General features: G+C 41.6%; 1 protein-coding gene across 2 annotated transcripts in view; it reads left to right on the forward strand.

Moving 5' to 3' along the window:
- Positions 1 to 19,735, forward strand: part of epn2 (epsin 2) — a 31,700-nt gene extending 11,965 nt beyond the window's left edge. The window contains exons 2-10 of one of the 2 annotated variants that reach the window (XM_015039753.1): positions 2,699 to 3,405; positions 4,929 to 5,083; positions 9,689 to 9,801; positions 10,663 to 10,767; positions 11,000 to 11,126; positions 12,436 to 12,585; positions 12,960 to 13,052; positions 18,134 to 18,361; positions 18,625 to 19,735. In XM_015039753.1, the coding sequence (XP_014895239.1) occupies positions 2,978 to 3,405; positions 4,929 to 5,083; positions 9,689 to 9,801; positions 10,663 to 10,767; positions 11,000 to 11,126; positions 12,436 to 12,585; positions 12,960 to 13,052; positions 18,134 to 18,361; positions 18,625 to 18,947 (1,722 nt within the window). In that variant the 5' untranslated portion in view covers positions 2,699 to 2,977 and the 3' untranslated portion in view covers positions 18,948 to 19,735. The remainder of the gene's footprint in view (positions 1 to 2,698; positions 3,406 to 4,928; positions 5,084 to 9,688; positions 9,802 to 10,662; positions 10,768 to 10,999; positions 11,127 to 12,435; positions 12,586 to 12,959; positions 13,053 to 18,133; positions 18,362 to 18,624) is intronic. The other variant, XM_015039754.1, reaches the window with a different exon arrangement.
- The last annotated feature ends 380 nt before the right edge of the window (positions 19,736 to 20,115 follow it).

A 20,115-nucleotide genomic window follows, 5' to 3' on the forward strand; every position in this document is an offset into this window, starting at 1 on the left:
GGGGGGGCGTTGTTCCGGGACGAAACGGGGGGGTGGGATGGACGAGACAGACTCTCCTCTCTTCCTCCTGTCAGCTTCGGGTGAATAGGTGATTATAGCAGCAGATGTGTCATTAGGTCTGAGCTGCATTCATGCGGATGCAGAGTTTGGGGGGGGAGGGAGTGGCGGGTGATGAGGGATTTGGATTTTGGAGGGAGGGAGTGCTCCACAGGGATCACGTTTCGCCTGGCGTTTAGTGAATTTATGGGATGTGCCAACTTGTTTTATTATCCCATAAAAAAACATACACTCTTTGTTTCCTTTCCTGTGTTGGCTTCAGCTGTTCGTCTGTGGCATTGCTTGGCAGGAAGTCTGCGAAATGAGCACGAGGGCCAGCGCAAATAGCCGCTCGATGGTTTTTCAGAAAGAGCAAATTACGTTATTAAGTCTAAACGCTCAATTTGCACAGAAATCAAAATTCATTGTGAAAGCACTTGGTGTGGGTGTGGCTTGTTTGCTCAATGCAGAGATCAGATTACAGAGTTGCATAAGTCATCACTGGTCTTACCTACATGGCAGATGGAGAGGACGCAGAAAACTTTTACATCGACTTGAGCGAGATCAGCTGAGTCAGTAAGCATTATGCAGTTTCCAAATGAGCCCCGTATTTCAGAGAATTGTTTTTCTATTCTTTCCACCTGACTGCAGCACTTGTTAAAACGTAGACTCATTGCACTACAACACTGAGGTTCTCATGGTCTAGAGGTTTTATGTGGAACATGGAGGTGTAGCACAGTTTACTCTCACTTTCTATATTTGTCAGGAAGTGCTATTTATAAGACCTCATCTCTATTTTTTTTTAATTTTTTTTGTCTGCCACCCACCATGTGGTGGAAACACATTTTGTCATACAGTCAGGCTTTGCAGGATCAAAGAACATCTGTACTTTTGTTTACATTTGTATATTTGAGAATCAAAAGGGAAAGAGAAGATCTGAAAATTCTCCTGGATATTTTTTTTTTTTTGCAAGAGAATTTGCAGAATTGCTATCAGTAAAATTATATGTGTAAAAATATTTAGTACATTCTATTAGATTGATAAATTAAGAGATATTACTACTTAGATTTTTCTGTATTTGATCTACCAGTCAATAATCAAAACCAATCAGTGGAAAATAAACTTAATTCCAGCCTCTGGCTACTTCTTTGCTCTCAGTGTTCTGGCAGGTAAATGGATTTTCTTCTGTATTTTGTCTTTTATTTATTACCAGGTTTCACTTTGTCAAATCAAGATTAAGTTGCCATGTCTACTTTGCTTAGATTTCTTAGTAGTAAACTTGAATAACAGTAACTTATGTAATTGTTACTCGTTTGGGAAAACTTTATATTTCCTTTCAGTTTTTTTTAAATACATTTTTTGTAAATATTTCCTTACAGTCACTGCTGTTAATGCCAATCTTCCAAAGAGGTCAACATTTACTGTTATTCAAGTTTCACAAATATAACAAAGTACTGAGTTTCTGCAGAACATTGCATAAGTTCCCCACATTATGTTCAAATGAAGTTATAGTCACCTAATGCTGCTCTCTCAACAACGCTATATTATGGATTCTGTCGCAAGACTTCAGTTTGGGTATTTTAATTGCTAATGGCATGTTTAAAATGAAACCAGAGGATACATTGGTGCAAAAGCCTGAAATGCATTAAAGCTAGACATATCTGCACTATGTTTTGTTGTTTTGTTTTGGCATGTGTTCTATTTTTATTTTTTATTTTTTTTTTTTTACCTTGTTAACTTTTCATGCACTATTATAAAATCTCCTTAGGTGAGCAAGTTCAAAATCCAGAAAAATCCATAATTAGCTTAAATTGCTAGTAGTGGTTAGCCTGGGCCCTGTGCACATCAATTAGCAAAGCTCACTGCTTGTTGCAGTTGCAACAGAACTACAGGCAGGTTGAGTTTGGATGGTATTCCTAGGAGTTTTGACTCTGAGGTGAAATGAACACAACATATTCATGTTCTTGTTTCCGGGTCTCTGTTGTTCACTTCCTTTTTGAGACTTTTATGGATAATCGTCCGAAAATGACCATGTAGTGCACACAGTGCTCTGTGCACAGTTAATTTGTTCGTAATTTCCTTGAAAGAATTTCAGTAAAACTGTGCTAAAGGCAGCCGAGGTATCTCCAGTGGTTCTCGTACCAGAGTTTGTAACCCAGAGGGTTGTAAATATACTTTGTTCCATACTTTAGTCAGTCAACTTCCCTCCTTGTCCACCCAGAGTGCACCATCACCACCTCGTTTTCTCCAAGAGGTTTGAACACGCGGAGCTAGCGCTCCAGACATTACTCATGTTCAGCTGCCTACCTTCTAATTTGCCATTGTGTCGAGTTACTGTAAACGCAGATGATCTTGTGAAAGCTGAAACGCCATTCTTTTCACAACACGCGGGGCCCCGTGTCATCTGAAGTGGGCAGGCATGGAAAGTGCTTATCTGAAAGTATGAAACATGTTTGTCTGGTTTCAAAACGGAAGCCACTACAACTGCCTCTATAAATGCAATTCAACACCATGTTATTGTTGAGGTGTGTAAATCAGGATCGCGGCGAGAACTTCTGGAGAGATGAGCACATATTATCCCACAGTAATTGTTTATACTTTTTTTTTCTTTTTGCTTTTTTTCCCCATGTCCTTACACTCATCTGCTGTGTGTGTTGTTTAGGTGATGGCGTGGTCTTGTGTACTGCCTGCACTGCGTGTGTGGAGATGGTTTTAACAGATGCTCTTCTGGAGGACTCAGGAACACTGCGCTGGCCTGAAGAAACCTCTTAAGCATACGTGACACTTTACACAAAAGGATAAACGTCTATTGAGGACACACAGACACGTGGACTTTACAAACTTCTCCTTCATTCCCAACACTACCAGAGCCCAAGCTCCTCTCCGTTTTCGTTTTGTTTTTATATTAATTCTTCCTCTTTGTCGCAACCTCACCGCCACCATGCCAAGCACCATCCGCCGGCAGATGAAAAACATGGTCAACAATTACTCTGACGCCGAGAAGAAGGTCAGAGAGGCCACGTCCAACGACCCGTGGGGCCCCTCGTCCTCGCTCATGTCCGAGGTGGCTGACCTCACCTACAACGTGGTGGCCTTCAGCGAGATCATGAACATGATCTGGAAGCGGCTGAACGACCACGGGAAGAACTGGCGCCACGTCTACAAAGCGCTCACGCTGCTCGACTACCTGATAAAGACGGGCTCGGAGAGGGTGGCGCTGCAGTGCAAGGAGAACATTTTCGCCATCCAGACCCTCAAGGACTTCCAGTACATCGACAAAGACGGCAAAGACCAGGGCATCAACGTCAGAGAGAAGAGCAAGCAGCTGGTGGTGCTGCTGAAGGACGAGGAGCGCCTTAAAGGAGAGAGGTGAGGTCAATCACAAATTTATGTAAAATCGACTTTTTAGCTTAATGAAGAAACGCTCTGAATGTAGAGTGTGGGAAATAGCAGGAGCTTCTTAAAGAGACAGAGGCCGAATTTCAAGGTGTTAAATTGCAAAGTCAAACTTCTTTTAACAACTGAAAGTGACACAGTTACTTAATTGTGGTATAAGATGACATGATGTGGCTGGAAAACACGTATTACTGCTCCTTTAAGAAATAGTTTGTATTACTGTAATTCAGTCTGTATCTGCATTAATACATTTATGTTTTGGTTGACATCAAAAACTGAAACAGTTGTTAAATCCTTTACTCCATAGTGGAGATACATCAGTCAGTCGGCCTGATATTGATCATTAATCACAGCGAATCTAAGAATCGGACAGTTTTCGGTCTGAAATATTATCTTTGGTTGATTCATATGGAGAATATTTTTTTTATTTTATCAACTAACATTGATAAAAAAGTAAATACATCAGAATGTTCCTCTCCAATCTGAAGCGGTCTGCTGCATAAACAAAACTTAGTGAAAAGTCTTTTACTTTTCAGTATTTATGCAGCAAACATTTTGGTTTTTTTTTTTTTTTTTTTCTTCTGTCGTGTTTAAACTGAGAAGATGAAATGGCAGGATGTCTTGCAGAAAACACTGCTTACATAATCCAGCAAATTACCAAACACCAAAGCTACGGGTTTAATGAAACTAAATTGTTGGACTTTGTGTTGGTGGTAAATATTTTAAGAATGGAAAATTTTATAGCTGTGGAATGGCAGAAAAAAAAAAAAAAAAGACAAAATTTGCTTTTGCGTTTGAGAAAACCGTTTTGGCGAGATGTCGCTGTGTTGAGATGATCTTCTGGTTTTCTGTGATTCTGGATTTTGTTTGCAGATTTCCTCTTAGTACAGTTTGACTCTGATCTCCAAAGACACAGGTTTCCTACACAGTCTGGAAACGTCAAATTTGATTTAACTTTTTCCCCCGAGTTTGTGTAACTATTAAAAAAAGGAAGAAAAAGCAAAAATATTGCTTTCTCTGTCTTTCTCTTTCCATCTTTCTATTTCCATTCGTCAATTTCTCTTTTTATTCCATCCATTAATACACATATTGATTTAAAAGAAAAGAAAATTATTTTGTAAAATGTAGTCATTCTTCCATTTTTGTCCATCCAAGTGGTCTGTTTAAATATAAGTTTAAAATCATTTGGACCCAGTGAATCCCCGTGTCGTCCTATTTTTTTTTTTTTTGCAAACTTTTCTATTAATCCACCAGTCTGTTCATTTTGTTTTATTATTTGCTTGTCCTTTTTTCTTCTTCCTCTTCTGTACAGTAAAACTACCTGTACTAATCATGAATCACTGAATTTACACTTTTGGAGACGGACCAAAAATCTTGACTGGCTGCCATGTTATTTCCTGTTTCGCTACTTCCTCCTGCTCAGATTTGAACCGGCAGAGGTCAAAACGATATGAACGCTTCCTGTTTGTTTTTTTTTGTTGTTTTGGTCATGCTAGGTCTCAGGCTTTGAAGACTAAGGAGCGCATGGCCCAGGTGTCCACAGGGAGCACTCAGATGGGCTTCGGCCGAGGCTCGTCCCAGCCCAACCTCTCCACATCCTACAGCGAAGAGTACGGCAGGTCGGAGGGCTCCCCCGCCTCCTACCACGGCTGTAAGTATGTCAGACGTTACGGAGGCCCCACGGGGTTCGGTCCCCCCATGTTTAAACGCCAGATAAAGAAGGACTAAATCAGCTGTTGTCACCGTATATCAGGAAGCGCCACTTCTGCCTAAAACCATGAGGCCGTCACCTTCCCCTCCCCCCGCTCCATCCCTGCCTGGCCATTCTGCACCAGGGCTGCATTCCTCAGCTCTTTTCCACTCCCCCACACACAAACAGAAGAGGAAGAAGATCACCACCCACACCAAACTCCCCCCCCCCACCCCCCGTCCCTAAAATCATCTTTTATACACATGACAGAGGAATCTGCTCGCGTTTTCAACTGATGGGCTCATTTCTCCCGAAACAGTGACAGTGCAGCAGGCGTCACTGATGACTTATCATTTTAGAGGAACTGTTCTAGTTTAAAAAAACCCAAAAAGGTCATGCACATTACTCTATGAGTCAAATATAGTCCGTGGGGAATTGTAATTAGTTAGAAAATGATCGCAAGGAAGAGGTCACAAATATATATATATAAAAAAAAAGAGAAGAAAGAAAAGATGAGTCGCATTTGCAAAGTAGGTTACCACAGTGGAGATGAAATGAAAGGGTGAACCCTGGCCTCTTTTCCTTTCACACTCTGACCTCCATTCCTTTGCACCCAGCAGGACGACTGTGTCTGCAGGGATGCCTGTTGGGTCTCGTCTGTCTGTGGCCTCACACGCCGTTTTAACCTGCGTGGTTTAGATGCGATGCAGCCGTATGGAGGGTCAGAAGTGCCGCCGTTCAGCGCATCAGTAACTGCCTTAGTAAATGTCTACATGCAATTTGTATAAAAGTGGAAATTAAATAACTGCATTTGCAAACAAGTGTATGTTTAATTAATTTGGTAAATAGATATTGAAATAATTATTCATTATACATCAGAGCATAGATAGTCAATTTCATCTACGTTACTCATAAAAGTCGCTGGGCGGGGTGAGCACTGCTACAGACAAAGTGATTGGTCTGCAGTTTATCTGCTCTGCATGTTAACCAATCAGAAGGTCTATTTGATCTCTTTTAATGGCTTGCACTTTTTTTGTGCAAAAAAAAAAAAAAGATTAAATACCTTACTTTACATGATTTTAATTTGACTTTGATCTTTAAATATTAATTTAATAAATGTACCACTTGATAATATTGAATACAATTTACAATACGTATCATGCATATAGGTAGTTAGTTTGTTGGATTGTAGTGTGTATATGCTCGAAGCTCTTCTTCTTCTTCTTCTTCTGCCCGTTATGACTAAAACCTCAGCAGCTGACTCGTCAGCGGAGACCCAGTTGGAGTTGAGTCGGGCCGCCGTCGTGGGAGGTGACGTGGGATTTTTGGGATTCCAGTCAAACCTTCTGAGTATTGTTGTCCAGACGTGGCGCGAGTGAATGAGCGAACGACTGCAGCTGCGACGGCAGATATTCAAAGTTTAGGAGTAAAGCTTCATGTAACGCATGAACGTTTGATTTCTGTGTTTGGCGGGTTTTAGTTCGCTTTCACATTTGGACTCTGCCTCCCACTTATCTCCCGACGCAAGAGACGACATGTCTGCGAATGTGACGGGATTTCCTGACTCTTCCCTTTGATTTTAAAATGCTGTATACCATTAGCAGTCCGTAAATCCACCAGAGGTGACACCAGGGTGTTCTACTTTCTGAAAATGCAGCCTTCTATTCCTAGTTAGAGTTGCGTAGTCCTCAGGGAGTCTGAAGTTGGCAGGAAATGGCAGAAGAGTAGATGAGAATCAAAGTTTCAGACATTCTTGCCCCCCCTCCTCATGTAGGCGCAGCTGCGTTTAAACAGTATGCCGTATATGGTCTACTCCCACAGCGGTGTGTTTTAGTTGGCATAGTGTTTTATAAGCCTTAGAAGTGTTGCATGTTGAAGTAATGCCACCATGTTCCTTCTTTTTTGCCGTTCAACTTTATTAAACCCATGAGCTCAAACGTTTCTTTTGATAGAACCAAATCTTTTTGTCTTTATTCTCATGTATCTGACAGTTGTGTGTCCCAAATGTGTTATTGTTGGGAGTTTATTTAAGGAAGACATGCAGCTGCTTTTGACTCTGACTCTGCTTTAATCTGCTAAGGAAGTACATCTCTGTTAAATACAAATGAAAATCCACCCCGGTCACTTTCCCTTGGCACGTGTAGTTTTGTCGACAGACGGCCAGAATGAGGCAGTGTGTGTGAATCTAAAGATGCGAACTGGATGCGACTTATTGAGGTTGAATAGGGAAAAGTTCTTATCAATCACAGTGTCGACTTCACGTTTATTAAGATTTCTTGCTAGTTAATCCGGTGTCACGATTTGAACTGGCTGTTTTAAAGATAAAACACCAGATTTGAATTTTTTTTTTTTTTTTATAAGCAAAAGTGCAGAAGAAGCTCTAACCCAATGTTTTCCATCTCTTACTCCTCAAGGCACACTGCCCTGCATGTTTTAAATGCTTCCCAACTCTAACACACCTGTTTTAAGCATCTGCAGTTCAGCACAAGCCTGTCAGTCAGCCATCTGATTAAATCAGGTGTGCCAAAGCAGGGAAACGCTTAAAACATGCAGTTTTCTGACCCTGGTCCAACCAGATGAGCCCAAAAACCATTTGGCCTTCATGTAAAACCAGGGTGTCCTCGCATCCTTAAAAGGCCTTAAATTCATGGATCTAATATTTGAGACTCAGACTACCAGTAACCCACTGTGCTAACATGCCCTTGCTAGCTAGGTAGCATTTTTTGCATTTATCACAGATAAGTTCAAACTTATCGCCAGTTGACTAGACGAAGTTCGTACGTTTCTGTGGAGGTAAATTTCACTCATAAGCGTCTTAAAAATGTCTTCAGTTTTAAATTTGAGTTGCTGAAACCTGCCGAAACCTTAAAAAAACTGTGTGGAGGAAAACTAACACTTCTCTCAAAACACTGAAAACACCATCGCCATAGTGAAAAACGATAATGTCACACAGTCGCCATAGTGAGACACGGTGGTGGCAACATGATGCTCCGAGGGTCACTAAACACTATTACATTTTTTTTGTATGTTTTTGCCTGAAGGATAAAATGTGATGTAAATATATAACAAAAAAAAAAAAACTTGAATGCAGTTATGTTATTTAATGATTTTAAATATTTCCAATATTGATAGATGCAGAGATCAGATCAGAGCCGATTCAGTACGAGTCGGCAGACCACTCAATGGTGTCGACAAAATGATGTCAGCACGTCATAATTGTTTCGATTCATGACCGCAAGTATTATTTTGAGTTGTTCCCTGGGGTGGTTTGTGTGATTTTTAAAACCTGTTGTCAGCTGCATTCTCTGACTGCCAGGTCGATTTAATTATTGAGGTCGGCGTCTCCACTTCCCTAAATAACGGAAAGATTTGACGTCAGGCGTTTTGTGCGTGTGCAGAGATCAGACTGACGTGTCTGAAGCGTCGTCACAGGCAGGTGGATGTCAGTCATATTTGGAGTGTTGGGTGTGAAGTTTGCCTCGTCGCACCGGGAAACCGTCACAACATATTTGTGTCGGTGTTCCTTTGTTCGACTCGGCGTTTATGGGCGCAGCCTACGCATCAAACACGGTTCTGGTCACGCTGGAAAGAGAACTGGGGAGGGAAACATTTGAACGTTTTACATTTTGAAAACGCCAACAAACCCACATCTTTCACACGAGTCATAGAGGGCCCTTATTTTGAAATTCGTGGCTTCCAACTGCAGCGAGTCAAAAGTGGGCTTGGAGTAAATGGTGTAAGCTACCTTAACGAGCGTGTGCCAGTTGCATTTTTCTGGCCCGGTGGAGAGTGTGCCACGTGCAGCGCTTGGCTGCCACTATGGACTGTCCTAATCCAAGTATATGAGAGAACCTGTTGTCTTAAGGGTTTCACACATCATCCAGTCACACCTTTTTTTTTTTTTAAACACTTGAAATCAAATGCTGCAATTAAGTTTATTTTGTTTACATAAATTGTGTCTAAAACCAGTTTGTTTTTCTGTTCTTATTCTGCATGTTGGGCTGAAACGATTTGATAGTTGAAATCATCAACTAATTTAGTAAACGCTTGTTAACTGTAGTATGCAGACTCAAAAAAAAAAGGCCGTTTGCTGAAAGGACATCACACACAGAGCAATATTTAAGTCAGAACTGTAAAAAATAAATAAACAAAAGGTTTCTATGTAAATACGTTGTACCCACAATATTACAGATGTATGCTTTGCTATAATAATCAAACGTACACAAAAGGAATGCCTTGTTTTTACATTTTAGGCAATAAAAAAAATGTTTATTTGCATTTTTTAATGTATTTGTAATATAGAATAAAAATCCTGAAATTACTGAATGAAAAATCTGCAAAACATGCCATTTAAAAAAAAAATCTGATTAATCATCAGAGTAATCGATAGAATAAATAATCAATTACAAAAAAAATAAAAAAAATAAGCATTACTTGCAGCCCTATCAGCATTACGTCCAGGTTAACAGAAAAGATGGAGCTACCTTTTGGCACATTAAGGTACTTAATAGTTAATAGTTATTCTCCATGCTGAACATTAACGCGCTCTCTGAATTTGTGTTTTAGCCACATCTCCCAATGCGGGCTCAGAGCTGGAGCAGGCCAGACCTCAGACCAGTGGAGAAGAGGAGCTCCAGCTGCAGCTCGCCTTGGCCATGAGCAGAGAAGCAGCCGAGCAGGTATGCACACATCGTCCCAGACACATGCTCCGACATGCGTCCGTTCCTCCCTTATTGTGTGTCAAATCTCAGCTTTAATCACTAACAGATATTAGTTAAAACGGATACATATGTACATGCTGTGGCTTGTGCATGGTATAAGATAGAAGTGTGTAAACTTCTGTAACGTGGGCCAAAATCCTCAGCAGGAGTACATTCGAGCCAAAAAAAAAAAAATGTTATTTTAAAAACTAAAATTATTAAGTTTTATTTAATTTAACCTCCTTGACAGTAAACATGGTATGAAAGGTTTTAGTTGAGTAAATGAAATGGATCCTTCGGACGGAAAGAGATGCGTCAGTCTTTATAAATCCAAAAGATTTTGCATGTTTTCCATATTACTTTACTACTTTATTTTCGACTTTATTGAAGAAAACTGAAAAATGGTAGCTTCCACAGGAGCTATTCTCAGTAATAAAAACATAACTTAGGTCACTCTTTTTTTTTTCTTTTTTTTTTTTACACTTGGTAAAGTTTTACATAATGTAATTAAAAGCAGGTTTAGGTGGGCCAAGATCTACTTCAGAGATTAACTCAATGGAAAGATATGTTTCTGTTTCCTATGAAGTTAAAGAGTAAACGGGAAACTTGGTTATTAATAGATGAATACTTTGTGTTAAATCTGACATTGCTGTGAGAAGATTTTAATTCGTGGGGCATAGTTCTGTTCCTAATTAGGGCAAAAAAAAAAAAGTCAACCGCCTGCACCGCTGGGACAAATTTGTGTCATTCGGAGTCCACAAATGGCCCCCCGGCCACAGTTTGGACACCTCTGGCTCAAGACGTACGCCGGCTGCTAATTCAGACTCGGTGTGTGTTTAGGAGGAGCGCCTACGCAGAGGTGACGACCTGAGACTACAGATGGCCTTGGAGGAGAGTAAGAAAGAAGATCCAGGCTCAGCAAAGCTCCCCAAGAAGAAGAAGGAGGTAAAGACGCGCGTGGAATCTGACAGCTATGGCGACTCAGTCATTACATTCACTCAGATATGCGCTTGAAACAGCTTTATCTGTCTCCGTTTTCTTTACTTTGCTGATGTCCGGCTGGTGATCTGTGCTGTACATGCCGAACAGAACTCAATTATTATTTCAGTGAATTAGTTGTTTTTTTTTTCATCCTTTTTTCCCAGCTTCCTAAACTCTTCTTTCTTCTTCTTTGTAGCCACAGTCATCTTTGATGGATCTAATGAATGTCCCTGAGCCAGGTCCCAAGTCTGACCCCTGGGGGATGGGGGGCGGGGCCGGAGCCAGAGCTGCAGCTGCATCAGGAGACCCGTGGCAGCCTTATGGTAAACACACACACACACACACACACACACACACATTCTTACTGGGAAAGATCCACATCCTTACTGTCATTCTGGAGAGGAACAGAGTAAAGTGGCTGTGTGTGTGTGTGTGTGTGTGTGTATGAAAGGCATCGCTGCTCTCCACCTGCAGCTCTCTGGACTGTGAGTCTTTGTTTAATCGGAATGCGGCTCGGCTGGCTCGGCAGCATTGCTGCTCTGGGAGCAGGGAGTGAGTTAGAGGAAGAGATTGTGAAGAAAGGGAGTGCAGGGCGTTTGTGATGCAGGAAGGGATTCTTGGGGAGATAAAAGTGTAACACTACTTTCAGTCAAGCAACAGGGAGCAGGATGTGTCCATTAAGCTCACACTAATAGGCCATGTTGGCTCCCCCTGTCTCGTTATGCTGCACACCCTGTTACAGTCAGATGTGCTTTTTTTTTTTTGTTTGTTTGTTTATTTTGCACATCACATCGTTGGGTTCTGGTACTTTTCTGCTGACAGCAGGTATGTTGCTGCTCTTGAGGAGCCGGAGAACGTTTCCTTTTTAAAAACTGCCCTCATCTTTGGCTGCATTTACAGAATGGTAGCCACTTACCACTGTAAGAAGACAGACAGTACGGCTGAGCGATGAATCAATTTTTATCAATTCATCAAATTTTTCGTTTTTGAAAATGTCATTTTTGGAAAACATGGATTTTTAAATGTATTTTATTTTAGTTTTTTGTGCTCTCCTTGGGTTTCTACAGTTCAGAGTGATGTCAGCATGCCTAAGACAGAACTTCTTGTTTGACAAGTGTGTTTTAAAGTTCCTGTTTATGTTAACTTTAAATTAAGTTAAACTCTGTGATGGAATATTGGAGTCAGGCTCAGATTTGTTTTAATCACCAGAATAAGGTTGTAATATTAGAACTCCAACATGGAAAATAAAAAAACTAAAATAAAATGAGGAATGTTGAGCATCTTGTGAAGTTATTTCATATAGGTTTTTACAAATAATACTTAATAGAAACATCTTTTAACACATCAACATTGCATTATCAGTAATAGTACTTTGAAACAGTTGTACAAACAACCAAGTCTATTTTGATGACAGAACCACATGAACTGAGCTGATCACACCAGATCCTTATATATATATATATATATATATATATATATATATATAAAGTTTTGTCTGTTTTCTAATATTATGACTATTTTTTTTTATGTATTTATGCCTTTAGATTTTAGCCAACTTAAAAAATATTCCACCTCCCTACCAGAGCTTGTTTCTGCATAAACATTGTTATTTTTACTCGCCTCTCTTCCCAGGCTCTGCTCCTCGGCCGTCGGTGCCACCCGACCCCTGGGCTGCTCCTGCAACTCTGCCTGCCATGAAGGCCAGCGACCCCTGGGCAGACTCCGCTCCGGCGTCCGACCCCTGGGGGTCTGGAGCAGGCCGCCCTAAAACCTCCAACACAGGTAAACGCCGTTGTTTTTTTTAGTTTTTTTTTTTATAATTATTATTTCCACTTGTAAGCACACACATTTCATTCACCTAATAATCAAAAAATAAGCTTTTAATTTGGGTATTTAGTTAATCATCAACCATCTGTGAAGATTAGAGAATCTCCCAGTACACAGGTGACCTCTGACCTCACGAAATCTGAACAGGATTGCATCCACCTGCATGCTTTACGGGTTAACTATTCACTCATCTCCGCACACGTTTGTACTCGTAACGTCTCCATTCGTCTGTGTTCTGTTGCTGCTGTAATTTTTGTTCACCTGGTGAGTTACTGTCGTCTTTTGTGTGTGTCGCACGTGTTTGTGTGAATGGGTTTGTCTCCTTCCAGGTAACTTTGACCTGTTCAGTACATCCAATGGTACATCCAAGGAAGACTTCTCAGAGTTTGACAGCCTGCGCTCTTCCTCCTCTGTCCCCACTGGTACTCACCCTGTCTTCGTCCATCTAATGACACGGAGTGTGTGTTTGTTTTTTTTTTGTTTTTTTTTTCTTTCCCTTGGTGTCTCCAAAAATGCCCCTCAGCAGACGTAGCCCCTCTGCGGGGGGGGGGCACAGACACACTGTCTCATCTTTCTATAAATGTACCGACGGACTTGAGCGAAGGCAGCGTTTGAAATTGACTTTATGTGGCAAAAGACATTCTTTCTCCACGGAAATAAACTGCCTGGCTCAAGTCNAAAAGGTTTCTATGTAAATACGTTGTACCCACAATATTACAGATGTATGCTTTGCTATAATAATCAAACGTACACAAAAGGAATGCCTTGTTTTTACATTTTAGGCAATAAAAAAAAATGTTTATTTGCATTTTTTAATGTATTTGTAATATAGAATAAAAATCCTGAAATTACTGAATGAAAAATCTGCAAAACATGCCATTTAAAAAAAAAATCTGATTAATCATCAGAGTAATCGATAGAATAAATAATCAATTACAAAAAAAATAAAAAAAATAAGCATTACTTGCAGCCCTATCAGCATTACGTCCAGGTTAACAGAAAAGATGGAGCTACCTTTTGGCACATTAAGGTACTTAATAGTTAATAGTTATTCTCCATGCTGAACATTAACGCGCTCTCTGAATTTGTGTTTTAGCCACATCTCCCAATGCGGGCTCAGAGCTGGAGCAGGCCAGACCTCAGACCAGTGGAGAAGAGGAGCTCCAGCTGCAGCTCGCCTTGGCCATGAGCAGAGAAGCAGCCGAGCAGGTATGCACACATCGTCCCAGACACATGCTCCGACATGCGTCCGTTCCTCCCTTATTGTGTGTCAAATCTCAGCTTTAATCACTAACAGATATTAGTTAAAACGGATACATATGTACATGCTGTGGCTTGTGCATGGTATAAGATAGAAGTGTGTAAACTTCTGTAACGTGGGCCAAAATCCTCAGCAGGAGTACATTCGAGCCAAAAAAAAAAAAATGTTATTTTAAAAACTAAAATTATTAAGTTTTATTTAATTTAACCTCCTTGACAGTAAACATGGTATGAAAGGTTTTAGTTGAGTAAATGAAATGGATCCTTCGGACGGAAAGAGATGCGTCAGTCTTTATAAATCCAAAAGATTTTGCATGTTTTCCATATTACTTTACTACTTTATTTTCGACTTTATTGAAGAAAACTGAAAAATGGTAGCTTCCACAGGAGCTATTCTCAGTAATAAAAACATAACTTAGGTCACTCTTTTTTTTTTTTTTTTTTTTTTTACACTTGGTAAAGTTTTACATAATGTAATTAAAAGCAGGTTTAGGTGTGCCAAGATCTACTTCAGAGATTAACTCAATGGAAAGATATGTTTCTGTTTCCTATGAAGTTAAAGAGTAAACGGGAAACTTGGTTATTAATAGATGAATACTTTGTGTTAAATCTGACATTGCTGTGAGAAGATTTTAATTCGTGGGGCATAGTTCTGTTCCTAATTAGGGCAAAAAAAAAAAAGTCAACCGCCTGCACCGCTGGGACAAATTTGTGTCATTCGGAGTCCACAAATGGCCCCCCGGCCACAGTTTGGACACCTCTGGCTCAAGACGTACGCCGGCTGCTAATTCAGACTCGGTGTGTGTTTAGGAGGAGCGCCTACGCAGAGGTGACGACCTGAGACTACAGATGGCCTTGGAGGAGAGTAAGAAAGAAGATCCAGGCTCAGCAAAGCTCCCCAAGAAGAAGAAGGAGGTAAAGACGCGCGTGGAATCTGACAGCTATGGCGACTCAGTCATTACATTCACTCAGATATGCGCTTGAAACAGCTTTATCTGTCTCCGTTTTCTTTACTTTGCTGATGTCCGGCTGGTGATCTGTGCTGTACATGCCGAACAGAACTCAATTATTATTTCAGTGAATTAGTTGTTTTTTTTTTCATCCTTTTTTCCCAGCTTCCTAAACTCTTCTTTCTTCTTCTTTGTAGCCACAGTCATCTTTGATGGATCTAATGAATGTCCCTGAGCCAGGTCCCAAGTCTGACCCCTGGGGGATGGGGGGCGGGGCCGGAGCCAGAGCTGCAGCTGCATCAGGAGACCCGTGGCAGCCTTATGGTAAACACACACACACACACACACACACACACACATTCTTACTGGGAAAGATCCACATCCTTACTGTCATTCTGGAGAGGAACAGAGTAAAGTGGCTGTGTGTGTGTGTGTGTGTGTGTGTATGAAAGGCATCGCTGCTCTCCACCTGCAGCTCTCTGGACTGTGAGTCTTTGTTTAATCGGAATGCGGCTCGGCTGGCTCGGCAGCATTGCTGCTCTGGGAGCAGGGAGTGAGTTAGAGGAAGAGATTGTGAAGAAAGGGAGTGCAGGGCGTTTGTGATGCAGGAAGGGATTCTTGGGGAGATAAAAGTGTAACACTACTTTCAGTCAAGCAACAGGGAGCAGGATGTGTCCATTAAGCTCACACTAATAGGCCATGTTGGCTCCCCCTGTCTCGTTATGCTGCACACCCTGTTACAGTCAGATGTGCTTTTTTTTTTTTGTTTGTTTGTTTATTTTGCACATCACATCGTTGGGTTCTGGTACTTTTCTGCTGACAGCAGGTATGTTGCTGCTCTTGAGGAGCCGGAGAACGTTTCCTTTTTAAAAACTGCCCTCATCTTTGGCTGCATTTACAGAATGGTAGCCACTTACCACTGTAAGAAGACAGACAGTACGGCTGAGCGATGAATCAATTTTTATCAATTCATCAAATTTTTCGTTTTTGAAAATGTCATTTTTGGAAAACATGGATTTTTAAATGTATTTTATTTTAGTTTTTTGTGCTCTCCTTGGGTTTCTACAGTTCAGAGTGATGTCAGCATGCCTAAGACAGAACTTCTTGTTTGACAAGTGTGTTTTAAAGTTCCTGTTTATGTTAACTTTAAATTAAGTTAAACTCTGTGATGGAATATTGGAGTCAGGCTCAGATTTGTTTTAATCACCAGAATAAGGTTGTAATATTAGAACTCCAACATGGAAAATAAAAAAACTAAAATAAAATGAGGAATGTTGAGCATCTTGTGAAGTTATTTCATATAGGTTTTTACAAATAATACTTAATAGAAACATCTTTTAACACATCAACATTGCATTATCAGTAATAGTACTTTGAAACAGTTGTACAAACAACCAAGTCTATTTTGATGACAGAACCACATGAACTGAGCTGATCACACCAGATCCTTATATATATATATATATATATATATATATATATATATAAAGTTTTGTCTGTTTTCTAATATTATGACTATTTTTTTTTATGTATTTATGCCTTTAGATTTTAGCCAACTTAAAAAATATTCCACCTCCCTACCAGAGCTTGTTTCTGCATAAACATTGTTATTTTTACTCGCCTCTCTTCCCAGGCTCTGCTCCTCGGCCGTCGGTGCCACCCGACCCCTGGGCTGCTCCTGCAACTCTGCCTGCCATGAAGGCCAGCGACCCCTGGGCAGACTCCGCTCCGGCGTCCGACCCCTGGGGGTCTGGAGCAGGCCGCCCTAAAACCTCCAACACAGGTAAACGCCGTTGTTTTTTTTAGTTTTTTTTTTTATAATTATTATTTCCACTTGTAAGCACACACATTTCATTCACCTAATAATCAAAAAATAAGCTTTTAATTTGGGTATTTAGTTAATCATCAACCATCTGTGAAGATTAGAGAATCTCCCAGTACACAGGTGACCTCTGACCTCACGAAATCTGAACAGGATTGCATCCACCTGCATGCTTTACGGGTTAACTATTCACTCATCTCCGCACACGTTTGTACTCGTAACGTCTCCATTCGTCTGTGTTCTGTTGCTGCTGTAATTTTTGTTCACCTGGTGAGTTACTGTCGTCTTTTGTGTGTGTCGCACGTGTTTGTGTGAATGGGTTTGTCTCCTTCCAGGTAACTTTGACCTGTTCAGTACATCCAATGGTACATCCAAGGAAGACTTCTCAGAGTTTGACAGCCTGCGCTCTTCCTCCTCTGTCCCCACTGGTACTCACCCTGTCTTCGTCCATCTAATGACACGGAGTGTGTGTTTGTTTTTTTTTTGTTTTTTTTTTCTTTCCCTTGGTGTCTCCAAAAATGCCCCTCAGCAGACGTAGCCCCTCTGCGGGGGGGGGGCACAGACACACTGTCTCATCTTTCTATAAATGTACCGACGGACTTGAGCGAAGGCAGCGTTTGAAATTGACTTTATGTGGCAAAAGACATTCTTTCTCCACGGAAATAAACTGCCTGGCTCAAGTCTGTTTGTTTTTGTTTTTTTTTTGAGTTTTTTTTTCTTATCACTGTGATGTTTTTATTATCTATTTGTGTTCACTGTTGGCCCCTCTGTCAGGCTAAACTATGGAAACCCGCTCAGATCTGTGATATTTAATTTCAATTGGAATCAAAACGAACAAATTTAAACTCAAACCAGATTCTGAATGGATTTCCATCTAAGTGTTTTTTCTTAGTTTTTGAAGGTGTAAAGGGATTTAGGTGGCTGGATCTAAGCTTTAGCTCAAATAAACACCGAGGAAAAAAAAAAAAAAAGAACCCGAAGAGAAGAAAACGCCTTTCATCTTTAGATATTTTTCAGTTCCAACTGAAATAAACATCAAAGTGTATTAGCAGTTCGCACACCAACACTCTAAATCAGTTCGATCTCCTTATTTGAATTGTCGGAGACGGTGTCAAACTTCCTGCTGCGCGACGGCGGTTTTTGTCTCTGACATTTCCTTGTGTCCGCAGGCATGTTGAGGTTGGATTAATGCACTAACGAGCGTCTCCACTGCCGTCTGACTGTTGCCACCAATGACAGCCAGTCTGTCTGCCTCTGACATCCCTCATAATGGCATCGTCTTTTATATACGCCATCGTAAACAGAAGTTCTTAAGTGCAAATGGAGAGACGCTTGTTTGTGTGTAGCGGACAGAGGATTAATGTGCAAGAAATATTTACGCTTGAGAGATGCCAGTCCAGTGTTTTGCTCGCTCAATACAAAACCCTCTCATCAGTGGATTTAACGTCCTCCTTCCTCTCTCCGTTTTCAGCCGACGCGGGCATAACGTCCTCTCTCCCCTCCCAAGTCAGTCTGGCCAGTAGCGGCAGCCTGGACCTCTTCGACCCGCTGCCCACTTCCGCTTCGATCTCCACAAACCCGACCAGAAAGACTCCGGAGTCCTTCCTGGGACCCAATGCGGCGCTGGTCAATCTGGACTCTCTGGTGACCAAACCGGCTCAGCCCGCGCCCGTCGTTAACCCGTTCTTGGCTGCTACAGGTAGGAGTTTAGATGATTCTTTTTCTTTTTTAAACATAAACTTGCTAAACCATTCATACCGATTGAATATTTTATAATTTTGTCTCGTTACGCCAACGAACTTGAAGTAAAAGCGACATAAAGCGGGTAACAGTTGTGAATCAGAAATAAATGTACTTAAATAATTGAATATTTCTGCTATCATCTTGACTTTAATTGCACACCTAAGAACAAAAAAAAAACTGATATTTCTGCTGAACTGACCGACGGTTTGCTCCATCCAGGCGGCTCGGCTCCTGCTCCAGTTGCCAACCCGTTCCAAATGACCCAGCCGGTTCCCCCCACCCTCAACCAGATGCGGGTCAGCCCGATGCCCTCCGGCTTCGGCAGCATGGCCGAGCCCATGCCGCTGGCCTCCGTGCCCGCTCAGCCCGTCACCATGGTCCCCCTGGCAGGGATGGCCCCCATGGGCCACGGGATGCCCGGCACGGGCGGCGGCGTGGGCGCCGGGATCCCGCCCTCCATGTCGATGCCTCAGCCGTTGATGAGCATGCCCCCCCAGGCCGGGTCGCAACCCGCCGGAACCACCAACCCCTTCCTCTTGTGAAAGGAGGACCCGCTTTCTCCTTCAATTGCTCCTCGACACTAACAAGGAGATATTTTATCCCGTGTATCCATCTATAAGCCACTCCCAGCCAGGTGCCCGACTAAAATACTTCCTGACTCTGTTTCTGCTCCTGTCCTGCTCAGCTACAAGCTGCCTCGTCTCGTGAGTTCCAGGCTGATCCTAACATGATGCTGGCGACCACACAGATCTTTTGCACCCGTCTACGGACTTCAGAGTTTCCACCAGGGTGGGACTGGACCCAGTTTCTCCTTCCGTTCTTCCTCTTGTCCACCCTTTCGGAATGCTCTTTTCCTCTTCTTTTTCGTGATGGGGTGACCGGAGAGTCAGCCTGTACTAATTCCAGCATCTTATCTTTTCTCTAGAACTAATCTTTTATAAGCCCTATCCGCTCTAGCGTGTCTGTGTGTATGCGTGTGTGAGCGAGTGCACGTCTCAGTGCTTTTACACTGTGTATATCCCAGTGAGTTTTCCTCCAACACACTGGATTAAGGATGAGAGATGTGTTTATACTCCCTGCGTGTATGTTGTGTGTGTTACAAAGCAGGAATTTTGCACAATTTTTGCTTTTTTTTTTTGTTTGTTTTTTTATTTTTTATTTTCAGCGACTGTTGGACTCACCGTTACACCTTAGCTCACAGAGTAAGTCTGATCAAAACAAACAACAAGGCACACCCGTACACTGCCTCGGCTCTTGGTACTAACTCAGTCCGAACCCTTCATCTTCACTTCGGATCTTCTTCTTTTTTTTTTCCTGACCTGAACTTTGACGAAATAAAAAATAAAATGAACACTCCCTTAGAGGAAATGGAACTGCTCTTTTCAGTCCTGAAAGACTGCAGAGAGGCCAGGAAAGATGTTTTCTACGTGTGTATGTGCTCGTACGCAGTCGTGCCGGTACTGCTCAGATGCTAACAGCCACACGTCGGAGCGTTTTTCTACTGCGTCTCCACCCCGGTCAGCGATTTGTCTTTTTTTTTTTAGAAGAGAAAGACGAACTGTGTCAGTATTTTCCGAGTCGAACAAGTGGATGCAGGTGAGCATTGTGGAACTTTTTTTTTTTTTTTCTAGGGTTAAAGGGATGAGAGACGGTGTGTGTGTGTGCGCACGCACATTTAGCTTCCAAGTGTACTTTACTCAAGTTTTTTTT

Source organism: Poecilia latipinna, unplaced genomic scaffold (assembly GCF_001443285.1).
Source record: "Poecilia latipinna isolate Pla-1442-1.1 unplaced genomic scaffold, P_latipinna-1.0 Scaffold482, whole genome shotgun sequence".
NCBI lineage: Eukaryota > Metazoa > Chordata > Actinopteri > Cyprinodontiformes > Poeciliidae > Poecilia > Poecilia latipinna.